We start from the raw sequence: 14,580 nt of genomic DNA on the forward strand, positions 1-14,580 counted from the left end.
CAGAGCATTCAGCTACCAGGCTCCTCGCCTTTGGAACCAGCTCCCAGTCTTAGTACGGGAGGCTGCTACTCTCTCCACCTTTAAAAGTAAACTCAAAACCTATTTATTTGCTAAAGCGTATACCGTAAAATAGCAATAACCTAAAGTGGACATGGTCTTGTTTGAAATGGTCACAATCACAGACCATTATACGTAATGGTCGCTTAGATCATTACGTGCGCCCAGTACAATATGAAGTCCCGTCTGTAGTGGTAGCATTTCAGACCATGGCAGATGCCGCAAGACGTTAAACGTTAACCTTACCACTAGGAATGAAGCCCAAAACCATGCAGGCAGACCTGCTAATAGTGTATCATGTTTTTCTGCAGTCAGTGCCTTCTCCTCGCCCTTCTCTCTCTTTTCTGTTTCAAGTGTCTTGATGCTGGAGCTCGCAGTTCCTGATCAATGGTTCATGGCTCAACTAGTCTGGGACACTCCAATGTCTATCCTTATATCCTGTTCTGTTCTGGGTACAAGATAATGCGAAGACTAGTTGAACTGTCCACTAACCCCAACGAGTCGAATCGGATGGCTGCCATCTCTGAACCTGGTTTTGCTGGAGATTTCTTCCTGTTAAAAAAAAGGGAGTTTTTTTCTTCCCACTGTCGCTAAATGCTTGTTCATGTGGATCTTGTCGGTTTTTTTCTTTCTTTCTCACTATGGACTTTATATTTTGATAAGCACATTGAGACGACATTGTTGTAATTTGTGCTATATAAATAAAGTTGAGTTGAGTTGAATTGAAAAAACATCCACTCCAACTCCCATTCACTCCTACGGGCAAATTAGAGACTCCAGTCAACCAACAGTCATGTTTTTGAATAGTGGGAGGAAGTCGGGGTACCCGAAAGAAACACACACATGCACGGGGAGAACATGCGAACTCCACAGAAAGGAGTGTTCACCCCAGGGCTTGAAACCAGGACCTACTTGCTGTTCCACCATGTACTGCTTTATGCAATTTTACTATAGTTATGTCGGGTTGGTTCTTCATTTACCCCACCAAGTTTCATCCGAATAGGACCCGTATTGCGCATTTCATCACGATTTTTGGAAAAAAATACCTACTGTATTGTCATTAATGAGGATATACATTTCTTTCAAGCCTTTAAAGTGTGAATTATCATGAGGATCACTGATTCACTAACAACTTGTTTTTGGATTGGATGCTCCATTGTTTTGAACTTTCTTGGTCATAAAAATAATTAATATTATTGCTATGTTGTAATACTTTTTTTTGAGTTTTTCAGAGTCGTTTAGAGAGAAAGAGAGTTGCAACAACAGAAGTTCAGAACGCATTGACCGTCACATGATTCATGTAGACTCAAATAGTTCCTCAGAAGATCTGACTAGGGGTGGGAACCTCTGGGTACAAAGCTCAAGATGACGATTATCTCACGATATGACGATATTGCGATTATCGATATATTGGTCAGAAATTGATATACGATAATCTATGACATAACAAGAAAAAAAAATTAAGTGAAAAAATAACATTTTTTATTTTATATCTCTGAAAGACAATAAATAGAAAAAGTGTCCTATGAACAATGACACTATTTTAGTGCAACATTCCTGTAAATAAGTGTCAACATACCAATGTAAACAAATAAGTATCTCTAATAGTGCTTTCTGTAAACAAAAAATACGGTCTTTCTTACCGGTGACATCATTATAGTGAAATATTCCAATAAACAATATATTGGTTCCTTCAACAAACAGTGACAAAATTTCTGTGAAGACCTACCTGCACATTTTAGTGAAAAAGCAGAAAAGATTTTGAAAAAAAAAAAAAAAATTAAAATCGATAGCGCGAGCATATCGATAATCGATCGTGCAAAAAAATATCGTAATGCATTGCCGTATCGAGATATCGGTACACTCCTAGATTTGAATCCATTGAATCCGAGAGACATAACTGGGATTTTTGGTAATTTGTCGTCAATAACTGCATTGATTTACAATATTTATACAGCACACCGCCATATGTATGTGTATATAACTATAATATATAATATAATAACCCACTAACCAGCATAATAATAATAATAATAATAATAATATCCAATATGATTATTTAAACGTCTTATCGTTCAAAAGTGCATCACAAAGTTTCTACTCCGCTCTAGCTCCTTTGCGGTGCAATAGTCAACTGTTCACTTCCGGGAACTATTGTGAGGCTCCATGAACCGCCATTTCTGTATTAAAAAAACGGGACCATTGGAGTGAACGGAGTTGTCGCTAAACGGCTCTGGTGTTTTTAAAACCGTGGGGGCGGGGCCTTACTTCTCATCCTGGTACTTGCTACGTTGTCAGCAGCACGGAGCGAACAGGCTCTGGCTATCGGTGAAACAGCTCTAATGTTCGGGCAGCAGACCTGACCGTGTCCGTCCTCTTCTTACTGTGCTGGAAAGTTATGTTGCTAAAAGGTAACGGCTCTGCATGTTTATCCGCTCTTTAAGGCGTGCTGTTACGGGGCGGCTTTCCGGTGTTATAGTTTAAGTGGCGACCATTTTAACTGGCGACCGACTTCCAGTAGCGTGGCTTGTTGCCACAGCAATGGCAGATGTGTTCAAAAAGGACCAGGGTGCATAGCTGCCCGCGTTGATGCCGGGTAGCTTTTATTTACGTTGTACAACTATTTAAAGTGTTAATATGTGATTGTGTTTGCAGCTCTGTGTTACATGTTTGCATTACATGTAGAAAACCAGACTTCTCGGTGCAAAGTGGACTCACCACAGCTGTTGTAAACAGGAAGTTACGTGTCTCGCACCTATTCATCCCTATGTGTTTCTACAAAGTCTACAGTCTGTGTAATATGATGAAACAATAAACACGTATATGATCTGTGTCATACAAATAAATAAACAAACAGTTGAATTGCTTCCACTGGGGATCGATCCTTCGTCAATGAGAAAAAAATCAAATCATTACATCCGCCATTGATCAGTTTGTAATTCATAGTTCTAATCTTTACATACCGTTTTTATTGGAGGTCGCAGGGGAATTACACTAGTTCCATGTTAACTTGTGACCACGTTTACCTGAATTTACACACAGAGAAGATATCTCCATTATTGTTTTTGTTCACAAATCACTCTAAGAATATTTTTCAAGCAATCTGTGGAGCCAAACTTCAGCGCGGGGCCTTCACAGTCCAGAACTATGACTTTGTTTCGGTTCAGATTAACTGGCGACCTACTTCCGAACATAGACATTATATACATATACTGTATAATGTCTATGCTTCCGAAGGTCGCAACATACCACAAGTTACATCTGGGTCACAGGTATTGTATAGAAAATAATAACATAAAAGACTGTTTACTGTCACTGTGGAGTGAATAACACGTACATCTCACTAAACATGATTATGAGATGTGATAATAAAGTACATAATGACGTGAAATAATGTTTTTAACAAAATATAAGGATTTGATACACACACATTACAGTAGTAAACCATGAAGTAGTATAAATAATAACAATAATACAGATATTTACTACAATCAAAGGTATCAGGTTACAGTGATAAATTGTAAAGTTCGATCGCCACAGGCAAGATTGATTTCCTGTGGCTATCTGTGGAGCATCGTGGTGGGATTAGCCTGTGGTGAGTCCACTTTGCACCGAGAAGTCTGGTTTTCTACATGTAATGCGTCCTCACACAGAGCTGCAAACACAATCACATATTAACACTTTAAACAGTTGTACAACGTAAATAAAAGCTACCCGGCATCAACGCGGGCAGCTATGCACCCTGGTCCTTTTTGAACACATCTGCCATTGCTGTGGCAACAAGCCACGTTACCGGAAGTCGGTCGCCAGTTAAAATGGTCGCCACTTAAACTATAACACCGGCCTCTCTTCTTCCAAGCAGCACAGAGACAGGCTTCTGTAGTCCGTGAGTAGGGCAGGGTACACCCCGTCCATTGTACCGATCAGAAACACACGGTCCGTCCGACACCGCCGCCTCACCGGATCGGTCTGTCCCCGTGTATCCGTCCGCCGTTAAAGCTCCGCTGCTGCGATAGGGGAGAAAACCGGCTCTGGGTAGACAGAGTTAGAGAAGGGGGACATGTTTAAAAGGACATACACTCGTCTCCTTCCTGGTTCCTAGACTTCCAACACGCGTTTACCCTCACGATGGCGTCACTTCAGAACAAACACTGAAATGTTAAATATGTGAACTCTAACCCTGGAGGCCCAGTTAGTGTGTGTTTGTGGAGGTCTCACTGTCTGCATGCTGAGGGGCGTTACACACGCTTTGTCTCCTGATCTGCATAAACCAGTAGTTGTGGTTAAAAGGACATGTCTTTCTGCTAACATTATGTACCGCCGTCCATGTTGTATTGAGGCATGGACTCCCTTAGACCTCAGAAGTTGTGCTGCGGTATCTGGTCAGAGACACTAAATATAGCTCCTTTCCAGTCCTAGAGGTCCCATCCCACAGATGCTGGATTGAAGTAAAATCTGAGAACACTTCAAACTAATTGTTGTTTCCAATTTATTTCTGAGCCATGTCTGCATCAGACTACTACGAACATTGTCTTCAGTAAAAGTAGCATTCACATTTTAGTTGAGTTTTTTAAAGATCCCCATTAATATTAGCCACTATTCCTCCTGGGGTCTCTTCGTATACATTACACCTTCCACTTCACATACTTTTACATAAATTATACACACGTAAATGTAACAAAAAATAACCAAAAAACTGCTTACATGAAACTCATACATAAACCATAGCTCACTGATACATATAACACGTTTCATATTATTCCCAATATTCCTTGTATAGTTCATTGTATGAACAAGAACACATTTAAAACTTCTTTTAAAAACACTTGTTTTCTAACAACCAAAAACATGGTGATCCATTCCATGCAACCATGGACCAATAAAACTGTTCTTTGCAATGGTTGTGTTCTGCCTAAACACTTTCACTTGTTTGTCTTGTTATAATGATGCTTGTCAGTAAAAAAAAAAAAAAAAAGACAGTTTACTGTAAATCGTTTCTGGTATTTTGGTTTAAATAATGTTTCAAATGAATGATAATATATAATACTGTAATCAGTTTTACTGTTAATCATGCTAAACTTTTATGCATTGTGGCTATATTTGTTATGTGCAGGCCAGGCTGCTTCGTTCTGTGCGACTTGCAGTTTGTGTAAATGATTTTCAATTGTATTTGAGCAAACAACTAGGGGTGTCCCGATCCGATAACAGCCAGAAAACGAAGATCAAATTTTATAGGACTGCATCTAATATTTCCGATATAAGCGCTCCGATAAGTTTTTGTTGTTTTTGTCTTCGCCCACAGTTGTTCCCACCACCATATACTGACAGTAAAAAATAACTAAAGTGAACTTGAATTGTTGACTATTATTCTCTGTTTGAGTAACATCAGTTGATCAAGCCTTTTCTAACATTCCACACTACAAAATAAGTAAGAAAAGTATGTATGATTCGTGCTGATATTGTATCGTATCGATATCGGCCAAGTACTTGAGGATGCAATATCGGTATCGTATCGGAAGTGAAAAAGTTGTATTGGGACCTCCCTACAAACAACTGACACTTAATCCAAAATAGATAACACTATTGATTGAACTCATTATTTGGTCAGTCATCCAGGAATGAATTTTCTACAATGTCTAATTTCTCCCATATATCGACCCAGTTTTTGTAACATATATGGATGGAGGACCCAAGTTCTCCTAGCATCCCGCTATGCATCCTGGTACCATTTTTGTCTGAGCGATTAATGTGATGTAAAAAAAATAATAATAATAATCAGTGCAGCTTCTGTCCAGTTTCAATGCTTCTGTGCTCATTGTGGGTGTTTTTGAGAGGAAATCCCCATGATTTTTGAGGAGAAGGATTTTGTAAAATTCATCCTGGTCTTCCAGTAGAGGCTGCATTAAGCAACAGCTCTTCCCATAAAGGAGCTACTGGAACACAGTAATATGTTATATGTTAAACTGGTTATATTTATGTGGGATGGTTCTCTCTGTCAGGGTTTATTTAACGCCATATTATTGCATACACCTGTGACAGTGATTCCACAGGATCTGGTTCGTACAGTATGTTCCACTCATTAGAACATCCATAGCATGCACTGAAGTCCACCATCTTTATCAGTTATGTCAGAAGATTGTAAGTAAAATGTGTAGTAGTTTGATAGTAAAACAAATATGTTCAAAATATTCAAGCGTCCTTGTGTCATAGCTACATGTGTAATGTTTCAAACAAATAAAACCATTTTTGAAATAGGGGAAAGATTAATTGAGTAATTCTACTTCAGGATTTAGCGATACCTCTTACCGTCATAGATAGATATGCAGTACCGCCTCTGCTCACCTGTACCAAGATGGTAACGCTTTAGGCGCGTCTCTCAACAACTTAGCTCTGTAGCTTTAGACCACCACCTTGTCTTATAGAACTTCTTCCTAAACATTTTGAAGTCCCTACAATAATATATTTTTTGTAAAAATGCAGAAATGGTACACATGGCTCAGTAATTATAGATATGTAATTGGTAAATAAGTACCGTGAAGTGATATTGAGTTAGACTGTGCAAGATTGTGAGGGATTTTCTTGTTGAAAGGATCAACTTAAGCATGACTCAGTCTGAGGATCATGATCATAAAAAATCCAGTTTGATTGTAGTTTATTGAACGATCTTATACACTGGGCCCTGAGGGTAAAACTGTTTATTTCACATAAGCAGTGATTATGCCTCCACTGCTATAGGTCTTATCTAACCCTAAGTTTCTGTTTTTCCAGTTAACACCAACTGTTTGAAATTGATAAGTAAATTAAAAAAAAGTAGTACAAAGAGCTAACTGATTTTTCTCTGTTTTCAGACCTTCAGATGAGGGTGATGCCTTATATCTGTGGAAAGAGAACACCTTCTAATGTTCATCGTGGTGAGGATTGTGGACTGACAGGCCACAGTAAATCCGTGTGAAAGTACAAAGCCAACCATCACTCTTGGATGAGAACTAGTCGCCTGTCCAAGCTGGCCATAGCATGCCAACGGCAAAGGTTAAAGGTGGTCCTTCATATCACCGCTATCGACCGGCCTCTGAATATGATGATGCCACCCTCGCCCAGAAGAGAGAGTATTGGAGAAACAAGAAGAGGGAGCAGAGGGCCCGTGTATCAGAGCACAGAGGAAAGCTAGCACTGGAGAGCCCTGGGAAAAAGCCTTCACTCATAAACACACGGGGGGATTGTGCTGTCCAATGCTTCTTTGATGCTCCTCCAACTAGGAATAGAAATGAAGTTGGGGACAGTTCACCTGAAACCAATGAAAGCCAAATGGGCAAATGGTCCAACTCGAAAAATCTCAACAACAACTTGTCTCAGTTGCCAGCATCATTTTCCATCACTACCAAAGCTGCTGGAGTTGACACAGTCACAGCTACGCCTCCATATACAGGGACCAGAGCCATCTACTCAGCCACATCCAGTGAGACCCAGCTCCTCAGCAGATCCTCAGTGCCTCCCGTCAGACTGAACATGGTTACCAATGGCAGCTATATTAAAACAAAACCTTACAGTCTGTCTATGCAGGACACATCCCTTCCCAAATCCCAAGATATGGCACAAACTGCATACTCTACAGGGAGCCTTTTTGTGTCCCGCTCAAGGGGCCCAGTTTCAGTAAAAACAGAGGTCGGTGCATCAAACCCTACACCTCAATGTGGAAAACGGAGTGCCTTGGTGTCCACACAAACCTGCCCTACCCTTAGCAAAATGTCAGTGACATCTGTAAAAAGGATAGTGGAACCTCAGAGAAAGCTTCTATATTATGGAACAGGAGGGATCGTAAGGTGCAAAACACCCAGACAAAGGTTTATTGATGCCCAAAAAAATGTAATGCATCAAATTAACCTCAAGTTTAAGTCTCCAATGTTGAGCAGCAAAGGTATGCCGAAAATTGACCCTGCTGCCACCCCTGAGCAAGTAATAGCAAAACGGCGAGAGTACTGGCGGGACAAAAAGCGCGAGCAAAGAGCAAAGCTGTCAATGGACAAGAAGGTTCGATTGAAGGAGAAAGACTCTCTAATGCGAAGAGTCAAACGTTATCAGAAAATCCTGGAGGATATGAGGAAGGCCAGAACACTGATGCATACCACAGGAGAAGCCCTGACTCACTCGGAGACCATCGGAGGGTTCATTGAAGAGGATGGAACACTGACAATGAATGTGCTACGCAATTCCACAGGTCACACAGGACAGAAAGTTTCTAAAATCCAGCCTCACTGTAAACACAAAGACACTCCCTTTATCAGGATACCCCGCCCCTCGCCTCCACTTCAACCAGTTCAGGTCAGAGTCTCTGTTCCTCTTGCTGGACATTTCACCAAAAAATCTCAAATGCTTACGTCAATCAAATCACAGGCTGAAAGCATAACAGCTCCAACTGCACACACACACACCGGTGTTCAACTCAGGCTCAGCCGTCCTCAGAACACACTTTCTGGAGGATCCCAAGCGGCCTCAAACCTTAGGGGTTGTGTCATGAAAATGGCTGTGTCAAGCCGTGCTCCGTCACTATCAGCTTTGACCCTGCATCCAGAGCTGACGGAGGAGGAGAGGATGGCGAGGAGAAGGGAATACTGGAGGATAAAAAAGCGGGAACAGCGAGCAGCTCGAGCTGTCCGCCTAAAGCAGGGACTCATACAGGTGAGGGCTATGGCAGCTTTAGAAAAGAGAAAGGCTCAGAAGCGGGTCAGTCCCATGGAGCCTACAGAAAATGCACAAACTCTCCCAGACACAACAAAGCTGCCTAATGTCAATGTCATCAAAACAGAGAGAGAGTGTTTGCCAACAACCGACCCAAGTACGCTAACAGAACAAACCACCTGTTCAGACACCAAACCACCACCAATTCCACTTCTGGCTTCTCCACCAGAACCTGACCCAGCTCAGAGCTCAGACAGCCAAAGTGCCACCCTGCTGGCTGTGGCCTCCATGAGGAAGCTGTTGGAGGAGTCACTCAGCACAGTGAGCGAGCATAGAAGTGAGCAGTGGGACATAAAAACAGAGACACCAGATGAGGATGAAGCTTTAGAGCAGGATATCAAGCCTGACTTGGCGCTCTTTGTAAAGGAGGAAGTTGCTCCCTTCTCTGCTGACCTGATGCTGCTTCCGGTGGACACTGATGTTTCAGAGCAGGTGGATTTTCCATGCCCTCAGATCAAGAACTCACCCTCTACGTGTGAGACACCTCCCCCTCTTCATCACTCTGCTAAAGTAGAAGAGCATCCCACCTGTGAGCAGTCGTCCCACAGCCCATCTCATGTAATGGCAACTCCATCACTGGAAGCATCTGATTCCTCTTCTCCACCTGAAGCCCAGATACTTCAAAGCTTCAGATCCCCGGGTTCACTCAGTCCACAGCAGCTCACAGAAACCAATCACTCTCAGCCACAGCAGCAGCCACAAACCACAGAACTACTGTGTAAATTCCCAGAAGCATCTCAAGACAATCGGTCACCAACAACACAGGAGTGCGACTTGAGCGCGCTGAGTGGTCTGAGCAGCCTACAGAGGAAGAGGGAGTACTGGAAGCTGATGAAGAGGCAGCAGAGGGCACGGCTAAGGGCCCAGCAGAGGGACAGACAAGGGGAATCCAGCCACAAACTCCCCTACAGAGACATCCAGGTTTGGAGAGGCCCTAACACACCCACAACACTCTTTTTCTGATGAGTCGAGGTTATCAAGTGATTATATAAGACAGAGAAGCTGACTAGCTCTTGTTTGCTTGGTTATACGCTAGTTGCCTTAGCCTGTGGTTCATCTGCATCTGAAGCTTTGTTCCAAGGCCTCCCCATGAGATGTTCAGTAATAACACATACTGCTGTAAGTTTTACCTTACAGCTGGCACTTTTTGTTAGTCTAAATAACATTTAGACATTAGATTTATTGTAATTGGATAGTAAAAATACATTGAAATCATGTCTGGCAGCCCCTGTAGCAGCAAGGAAATAAATAATACTTAGACTTGCAATAATATTTCAGTATCATTGTCTATTGAATATTTAAAAGTGCCGGCTGTCAGTTAATTATGTGCAGGCATCAGTCATTCAGGAGGACAAAGAGAAAGAGAACATTGTGAAGTAGTTTGGAATTATTTTGTGAAGAAGGCGGAGGGTCAGTAACAGCTAATGCCTCCCTTGCCAGAATTTGTTGGTTAATAGTACGAGCTGTTCACTTTCTCAGACCACCCCTGCCTTAGCCTCATCATTATTATGCTGCTCATACTGAAACAAAGGACAAGAGAAAGTTTCAGTTTAAGGGGAGTAAATCTTTAGGTTCCTTGTAGTATTTGAAGAGCAAATCTGTGTTGCAGACATTATTTCCAAACATTAACACTTCTTACTCATTCAGCCATGGACTGCCAAGTCCCCCCCCCCTCACACACACACACACACTTTTTTTTTTTTTTTTGCTTTTTTAGAAATATTTAGTTGTAACAAAACACACACTTGGCTCATGTATACATGATGGTAAACATTCAAACTCAAACAGGTGTCAGGCTCAGGACAGAATAATAAAGGAAGATTAATAATAATAATAATAATAATAATTAATAATGACAAAAATAATTTAAAAAAATTGTGTGTGTCTATAGCACACAGCCTCAGAATAGTGGAGTGTAGTTTACATGTTAAGTAGTCCAGTGGAACATAATTAAGTATGACTCTCTGCCTCTGGCCATTGCACTTTGAAAAGGACCTTGTCTGTGATCCAGTTTAAAATTATAAATTTTTTGGTAAAAAAAAACAAAACAAACGTGTTATAGAGTTCCCTCTTAAATCTGTGATTAGATATACCAAGAAGTAATGACAATGGACCACCATTCATATTAATACGCTTATTATTGTTGGAGTGTCAAAAGCCTGCTTGCCAACATCATCTGTGATGGAGGAGACAATTCTGTAATCAATCTTCCTCTTTGTTTGATGGGATACATATTTGAATAGGATGAATTAAAAAAGGGATACTAGTCCTTATCCATCAAGTGTTGAACCCTCCATGCATCACTGTAATCTAGATTTTCACAAAGTGCCCCATTCTCCAGTCTGGACTTAAACGCTTATTAATGCACCTGCAGTTACGCGCCTCTCTGCTGTGTGTATTCTCCTGTCCAGGCTCCTGACATGGCCATTGTGCGTAATTCAACCAACAGTGCGTAGTCTGTGAATGAAGGCGGTCTGAAGTTGGCTCAGTCAAACTTCTTCCCTATTTCACCGCGATATACGGTATTACTGTGAATAATTCATAATTGACGTAAGGCTCAGACAGCCTCACCAAACTTTTGACTTGTGCCTTCACCGTTCAGTAACTGAATACCAAACACAGATCCGATTTTTTTGTTTGTTCGTTCACATGACTATTAAAAATGTGACCTGTATCAGACTCCATTGTGGAGGTTTTGTGGCTCCAGTGTGAACCACGCGTGTGCATTGTCGCGTTTGTCTGAGTTTTAGTGCAGTGGTGCCGGAGAATGAATGAGCAGGTGCAGAGGAGGACGAGGAGAAAGAAAAAGAGACAAATACTTTGTTTTAGGCGTTTTGTGGTGTCGATTTGCTTTTAAACACAGACCATTTTTGATATGAACCTTATTCAAGCTTTGACTAGAACCCAACAAAGCAAAAGTGACACGTCTGACAGACATTAGGTATTTATATCCGTGCCCGACCCGAAACCAACAATTAAAACCAATTTTTCCCTCATACAAATGACATATTTATGTTTGTTTTAGTGGTAAGCCTGCCTTTATTAACAGACAGCTGTTAATGTCAACATCAGCTCAGCTCACGGGTAACAATCACACGTCAAATAAAGGTGCGCAGCGCCAGAGACAGCAGTGGATCTATTTACATAATCCACTTGTCAAATATGGGGATAATCCACGTTCTTGTGCAGAAAAAGGATTGATTCAATAGTGGATGCTGTATTCATTTGATCCCTGTCTCCTCCGATCAGAGCAGTCACTAACAGCTGAAGCGCAACACTTTATTTTGCAGCCAGCACTCACTCACTCACACAGCTGTTGCTGGACATAGAATCATGTTTTGGCATTAAATAAATTATATTTGATATTTAATCTTTATCACCTATAGCAGTGCATTGCTTTGTTTTTAAAAAAAACAGTATTGAAACTGACTATTGCTATTTTATGACACCGCAGTATACGGTATTATCGTATTACCACCCAAGCCTAGTCTGAAGCAAAGGAGGCGGACTCGGCCATGATGTCATTATTTTTAGGCTGTCAAGAAATCATGGAACATGGAGTTTTCCTAACGCTTGCAAATGTCATTGAAATCCATGAAAATGATAAAGGACACTTTTAATTTGAAATGCCTTCGTTGATAAACAGTGTCACAGGTTGATTTGATCATCTCCTCAAGGAGAAGCAATAGTTGTGCTCCTACCAACAGGCAGCAAAAAGTGCCTGTAGCAATGATTTAAGTAGTACAGTATCCATGTCGCCCACTGCCTGAAATATAAAGGAGCGCAAATATGACGGTTATACATTAGATGTCGCAGACAGTGACGTTTGGAAACTTAAAACTCTGGTTATCTGTCCTCACTCAAACTCAAAACCGGAGTTTTCCCAAATCTTCACTTTGGTGAGAGTTTTCCAAAAGCCCCGTTTTTAATGACCTTATCCTGCATTTTCGTGTGGATGACAGGCCAAACCGTAGGAAAATATATTTGTTTTAGCAGATACCCGGCTACGTGTGGACAAGGCCTGAGAGGTGCAGAGTGTATCTGTCCCTGCTATAACTTGAAAGAAAAGAAGAAAAAAAAAAGTTCAAATAAGCCTAAAGCTCACGTCAACAGTCAATACTCACAACCTGGAGCCAGTCCAATATATCCGTTATGTAGCAGTAAAAAAACAAAAACAAAAAATGCTTCAACCACAGTCTGCCATTCGTTCATTTCAGGGGAAGGGGTTCTCTTCTAGTGAGTGTACGTGTCGGTCCACCTCAGCTGGGTCATGAAACATCTTGCCAGTGTGCGGTGGGCTCTCTTCAAATTCACGCGGCCCCGATTTTGTTTCCAAGCTCAAAATCTTGGGGTCTTGAAGAAACACGTTGGGGCTTCTCTCTCAGCCCCCTCTGACTACCAACAATACTATTATTTTTTCACCAAACTTTGTTCTCTAAATCATCTCTGTGCATACCTGTCAAGTTTTGGATTTGAAAATAAGGGAAATTTTCAGGCGCCCACTACGAGCCGTCCCACCCGCCCAACCAAGCTCCAGTATCCCTTATATTTTAAAACAAGTGTACAAGAAAACTTTTCAACCACTTGCTAAATACAATTATGTGATTAGAATCTGGTAGGTCGACCTTTATTAACATTGAAATGCTGTGAACATTCCTACTAGGGCTGGACAATATGGACCAAAACTCATATCTCAATATATTTTCTCTAAATGGTGATATATGATATAAATCTAGATAATTTTATCAAATAAAGTCTGACCAGAAAGACAATTCTGGGTTAAATTTGCTGAAGCAAAATGCCACACAGGGACATTTATTAACAAACAGCTGATCAATATGTGACACTCATTAATCATCTAACTGAGCTTTACATGTTGTTCTGAGAAGTAAAAGCAGCGACTCCTAAAACTAGTATTTGATACATAATAAGCTATAATATATATATATATATGAATGAAATATTATAGTTTTCTATATCACCAAAATAGAAAAGTTGATACATCTTGAATCTCGATATATCGCCCTAAATTATAAAACAGCCTAAATAAAAACATAAATGTTTATATGAAGCACGTGTTTATTTAATATACTTAGAGTTTATATACAAGTCAACACGTTGCATATTTACTGTTAATTTAATATTGCTTGTCTTTAAGTTAGACATAAACATTTTATTTTCATTACATATTTTCTTATAATTTCACATGCTCACTCATGTGGTTCTCTGGTATTCACTAATGACTTATTAAACACATTTATTACAGACTTTACATTCTTTAACACTTTTTTAAAGCAGTGTATATTTATGGCGCTTGTGATTGGCTGATTTTTCATGGTGACTAACGTGGTTCCTTCCTCTGTGGGAGATGTTAAAATCTCAGTTACTAATCTAACAGAACTGTGTCACATCCTGCTGCTCTTTAGGAAGGTAAACTCTGTGTCTCATTTTACAACGTATTTACACCAGTTCTTTGTTTTTTTTGCCGGAACGTCTTCATTCATCTCTTTCGTTGTTGTTTCCGGGTTTGTTGCCGCTGTCGGCACTTATCTCTGAAGTGGCCTGGGTGGCAATTCTCGCGAGGCTAGTGACGCGTTCAGTTTAGTAAGGCATCTTTTAATTATTATTACATTAAAATACGGGATTTTTACGGGAAAATAATAATACGGGACGATGGCAGGAAAGAGGGGTAAAATTTGGGAGTTTCCTGGCCAAAACGGGATACTTGACAGGTATGACTCTGCGTTGTTCAAGGCACACACCTGCTGCTCAAGGGCTCTTAGTACA

At 40.7% G+C, this 14,580-nt stretch overlaps 2 protein-coding genes across 3 annotated transcripts in view; one reads left to right on the top strand and one right to left on the bottom strand.

Annotated features, from left to right (window-relative positions):
* zfta (zinc finger translocation associated) overlaps nucleotides 1-2,458 on the bottom strand; it is a 19,988-nt gene extending 17,530 nt beyond the window's left edge. Inside the window, exon 1 of the mRNA XM_028474187.1 lies at nucleotides 2,326-2,458. Within this exon, the coding sequence (XP_028329988.1) occupies nucleotides 2,326-2,332 (7 nt within the window). The 5' untranslated portion in view covers nucleotides 2,333-2,458. The remainder of the gene's footprint in view (nucleotides 1-2,325) is intronic.
* The window catches only part of LOC114480234 (uncharacterized), a 27,173-nt gene continuing 14,917 nt past the window's right edge, over nucleotides 2,325-14,580 (top strand). Inside the window, exons 1-2 of one of the 2 annotated variants that reach the window (XM_028474184.1) lie at nucleotides 2,325-2,468; nucleotides 6,906-9,714. In XM_028474184.1, the coding sequence (XP_028329985.1) occupies nucleotides 7,072-9,714 (2,643 nt within the window). In that variant the 5' untranslated portion in view covers nucleotides 2,325-2,468; nucleotides 6,906-7,071. Of the gene's footprint in view, nucleotides 2,469-3,834; nucleotides 3,944-6,905; nucleotides 9,715-14,580 lie in introns of those variants that run through there. The other variant, XM_028474185.1, reaches the window with a different exon arrangement.

The sequence above is a fragment of the Gouania willdenowi genome, chromosome 18 (assembly GCF_900634775.1).
Source record: "Gouania willdenowi chromosome 18, fGouWil2.1, whole genome shotgun sequence".
NCBI classification, from domain to species: Eukaryota; Metazoa; Chordata; class Actinopteri; order Blenniiformes; family Gobiesocidae; genus Gouania; species Gouania willdenowi.